Below are 3,915 nucleotides of genomic sequence, written 5' to 3'. Positions count from 1 at the left end.
GGGCGGCGGGTGGGCGCGTCGTCATCGTCGCCGTCGCGCGAGCTGCGCTTCGTCGTCATGGCCACCGACGGGCTGTGGGACATGGTGTCCAACGAAGAGGTCGTCGGGTTGGTGGCGGGCCACCTGGCCGGCGTCAAGGGCACCATTCTGGCCACGGACCTGCACCGCCAGTGCTTTGAGGCGAGCAACCAGGACCTGGGCAAGCTCGGGCAGGCGACGCCCGAGCAGCAGTTGCAGCTGGCCAACGCCAAGCAGCACCCGCTCTCAAAGGGGCCCGAGGAGCTCAAGGCCTTCACGTTCCAGGACGACAACCTGTCCACCCACCTCATCCGAAACGCCCTCGGCGGCGCCAACCAGCAGCGCGTCTCGGGTCTCCTCGCCATCCCCAGCCCGGAGTCGAGGCGGTACCGCGACGACGTCACCGTCAACGTCATCCTCTTTAACTCGCCGCGCGCCGGTGCCGCATCCACCTCGACGACGACGGCGGCGGTGGCGGCGGGGGCAGCGGGAGCAGCGGTGGGGGATGCCGACAGCGAGGTGCTAGAAGGTAGACAGGTCACGCCGCAGGGCGCCTCGCTGCCCAACGTGGCGCAGCACGGCGACCAGCCAAAGGCCAAATTGTAGAGGTCTCCCCTCACCGCGCTGCTGCTGCCCCAATCTAGCCAATCGCCTTGTACGAACATCCTTACGACCCATCCATCCCTGCTCGCCTTCATCTGCCCGACAAACGAGCGTCCAGAGGGGCGCATCGGCCATGCCCACCGCGACGACGACGAGCGGTACCCTACTTTGATATGCATGCCGTTGATCGCTCGCGGTGATTCGAGGCCAAGTGGCAGATATGCTGCAGCTGTGTGGGTTGCGCGGAACGGCCAGCGGACGATGAACGGTACAAGTACAGGATGCGTTCTGCACGCAACAGAGGGAGAGACGAGGAGGGGCCGAGAATAAGACACGAGCAGAAAGAACGGAGGGAGGGAGGGACAGGGGAGCCCAATGTGGCAGCGGTGGTGACGGCTGCCTAAGCCGAGGGGACGGCAGCAGGTGCGTCGTCGGACGACGCGGCCGCGCCCTCGCCCGCCGTCGTCGTGGGCGGCTTGACGTCTTCCTTTGCCGCGGCCGGCCCCGTGGGCAGACCGCTGAGCCGGCTGCGGAGGTTGGCGTACTTTTTCCGCTGGGCCAGGCTGACGCTCGGCTGGACCTTGTCGAGGGCGCGCGAAAAGTGGCGCTGGGTGATGACGACGCTGGCCACCCTGTCCGCTGACGACGCCAACGACGAAGACGGCGGCAAGCGGCCTGGCGGGTCGGCGTCGAGCGACATGGAGAACTGGATCGTCTCGCGCAGCGCCGTCACGGCCGCCTCGCGCGTGAGGGCGGCCAGGTCGGCTCCGCTGAATCCGTCGGCGCGGGCGTCTTGGGCGACGGCGCGCAGGTCGACGACGTCGCCGGCCTCGGCCACGTTCGAGGCATCGGCCAGCGGCGACTTTTTCGTGAGCGTCTTTAGGATCTCGACGCGCTCGGCGGGCGAGGGCAGGTCGACGTAGAGGAGCTTGTCCAGCCTTCCCGGTCGGCACATGGCCGGGTCGATCATGTCCGGCCGGTTGGTGGCGGCGATGACGTAGGTCTGGACGCGCGACTCGAGCCCGTCGAGCTCCGTCAGGAGCGTGTTGACCACGCGCGACGACGACTCGGACAGCGCATCGTCCCTCCGCGGCACCAGCGCGTCGAGCTCGTCAAAGAAGATGACGCACGGCGAAGACGTGCGCGCGCGTGCAAACACCTGGCGCACCGCCTTTTCACTCTCGCCGACGTACTTGTTGAGCAGCTCGGGCCCCTTGACGCTGATAAAGTTGGCCCGCGACTCGTTGGCCACCGCCTTGGCCAGCAGCGTCTTGCCGCACCCCGGCGGGCCCCACAGCAGCACGCCAGAGCTGGCGCTGACACCGACGGCGCGGAAGAGCTCCGGCCGGCGGATCGGCTGCACAATGGCCATCGACAGCTCCTCGCGCGTGTCGTGCAGCGCGCCGACATCGGCCCACGACACGTCGGGCACCGTGGCGAAGCCCTCGCGCTTCGAAGAGGGCTGCACCGACGGCAGCGCCTCGACAAAGTCGTCGTTGGAGATCGAGAGCGGCTCGAGCTCGGCGCTGCTGAGCGGCAGCGGGTGCGTGCGAAGGAAGGTGGCGATCGAAGAGTCCCTCAGCGACTCGGGTAGAGCATCAAAGAAGCTGCTGGCCGGCTGGACGCCAGACGAGACCGTCACAACCTTGCTGGACGCGTCGGACGCGGCGGCGGCGGGAGGCGTGTGAGGCGGCCCAGGCTGATCAACTTGCGGTTGCGATTGCGCTGGTTGCTGCGCCGTGGCTTCTGCCTCGCTCGGAGCTTTGGTGGCATCTGCATCGGCAGAGCTCATCTCGACGTCCGCCGATGCAAAGGCTTGAGGGTTTGGGGCGTCCGCCGAGGACGCCGCCTCCGCAGGCGCGGCCAAGCTAGCGACATCGCCCGGCGGAGGCAGCGCGCCTTCGATGCCAAGCTGACGGAATATCCGCTTGACGGCAATGATGCCTGCTGCGCTCGTCAGCGCCGTCAAGTCGGCACCGACGAAGCCCGGAGTGGCCTTGGCCAGAGCACGGAAGTCGAAGCCGCCCGAGAGGCGCAGCTTGCCGGCCAGGACTCGGAGAATCCTGCGCGATGGGACAGATGATGGGCACGATGAGTTGATGCTCTGCGTGTCAGCACTGCCGTCAAGTCCTGCAACAACGACGACAAAGGCCGCCTCGCCCGCCGAGCGCGCGGGCAGCACGCGGGGAGAAGCCAAAGGTTCATGGACTTGAATGGGTGCCCGAAGGCGTCCCGCTCAGCGCGGTCTAGGACCGCTCACGAGTATGCGTGTTTTTAATCTTGACCCAGGCCGTCTCTCCCCCCGCGACATCTTTCAGCCATTGCAGCGGCGGCATCACCGGTGACTGCCGATTTGGAAACTCACTGTTCGCGACCGTCTTCGTCCGGTACCCCCAACGCGATCTCGTGGTCGAAGCGCCCCGCCCTCCTGAGGGCAGGGTCGAGAGAGTCGGGCCGGTTGGTGGCGCCGATGATCATGACGGGCTTGCCGTCGGTCTTGTCCCAGGACAGGTCGTCGAGCGAGGTCAGCAGCTGCGCCACGATGCGCCGCTCCATCTCGCGCTGCGCCGTCTCACGCTTTGGCGTGATGGCGTCGATCTCGTCGATGAAGAGGATGCACGGCGCGATCGACGCAGCCTCGTCGAACGTGTCCCTCAGCGTCTTCTCCGACTCGCCAGAGGTGCCCGAGACGATCGAGGGCGCCGAAATCGAGAGGAAGGGCACGTTGAGCTCGCCGGCCAACGCGCCCGCCAGCATCGTCTTGCCGCAGCCGGGCGGGCCGTGGAGGAGAACGCCGCGCGGAGGCTTAACGCCGGTGTGGGCGTAGATCTCCGGGTGGCAGAGGGGCATGGCGATCAGCTCCAGGACCTTTTCAATGGCCGAGGAGATGCCGCCAAGGTCCGACAGGCGGGTCGAGGGAGGGGTATACTTCTCCGCCGTCGGGCCTTTGGCCGTGAGCCCCTTGGCCCGCTTGATCGATGATGGGCCAGCGGAGCCGGAGACGCCGTCGACGCGCGACGACCTCGACTTGCGCTTGGTCGAGGAGGCGATGCCGGCCGAGCCCGAGGCCTGCGGCGAGCTCTGCCGCGTCCGCGGCGTCGATGCGCCAGTGGACGGGCCGGCGACGAGGCCGTCAGCGCCGGTTTCGGCAACATCAACGCCCTCGCCTCCTTCCTGGCGCTGCCGCGCCTCCTCCTCCTGCCGTGCCAGCGCCGCTGCTGCTGCGGAGCCGGGGGGCGGTGGTGGGAGGGGCGGCGTCGACGACCCGGGCACCGATGACGGCCCCGCGCCGGG

The 3,915-nt window shown here is 68.0% G+C and overlaps 2 protein-coding genes across 2 annotated transcripts in view; one reads left to right on the top strand and one right to left on the bottom strand.

Annotated features, from left to right (window-relative positions):
- Positions 1-624, top strand: part of PFL1_04052 (uncharacterized protein) — a gene marked incomplete at both ends in the record, with an annotated part of 2,250 nt that extends 1,626 nt beyond the window's left edge. Inside the window, one exon of the mRNA XM_007881576.1 lies at positions 1-624. This exon is cut by the window's left edge and continues 1,465 nt beyond it. Within this exon, the coding sequence (XP_007879767.1) occupies positions 1-624 (624 nt within the window).
- A 397-nt stretch (positions 625-1,021) lies between these two features.
- On the bottom strand, positions 1,022-3,471 carry PFL1_04051 (uncharacterized protein; the record flags this gene model as incomplete). Its single annotated transcript, XM_007881575.1, has 2 exons — positions 1,022-2,684; positions 2,987-3,471. 2 exons carry the CDS (start codon positions 3,469-3,471, stop codon positions 1,022-1,024), a joined length of 2,148 nt encoding a protein of 715 aa, XP_007879766.1.
- Between the last annotated feature and the right edge of the window lie 444 nt (positions 3,472-3,915).

This window comes from Pseudozyma flocculosa, assembly GCF_000417875.1.
Source record: "Pseudozyma flocculosa PF-1 unplaced genomic scaffold scaffold00013, whole genome shotgun sequence".
In the NCBI taxonomy this organism is placed as follows: domain Eukaryota; kingdom Fungi; phylum Basidiomycota; class Ustilaginomycetes; order Ustilaginales; family Ustilaginaceae; genus Pseudozyma; species Pseudozyma flocculosa.
Note: the sequence above shows the minus strand (reverse complement) of the source record. Positions and strands in the feature narration are given on the sequence as shown.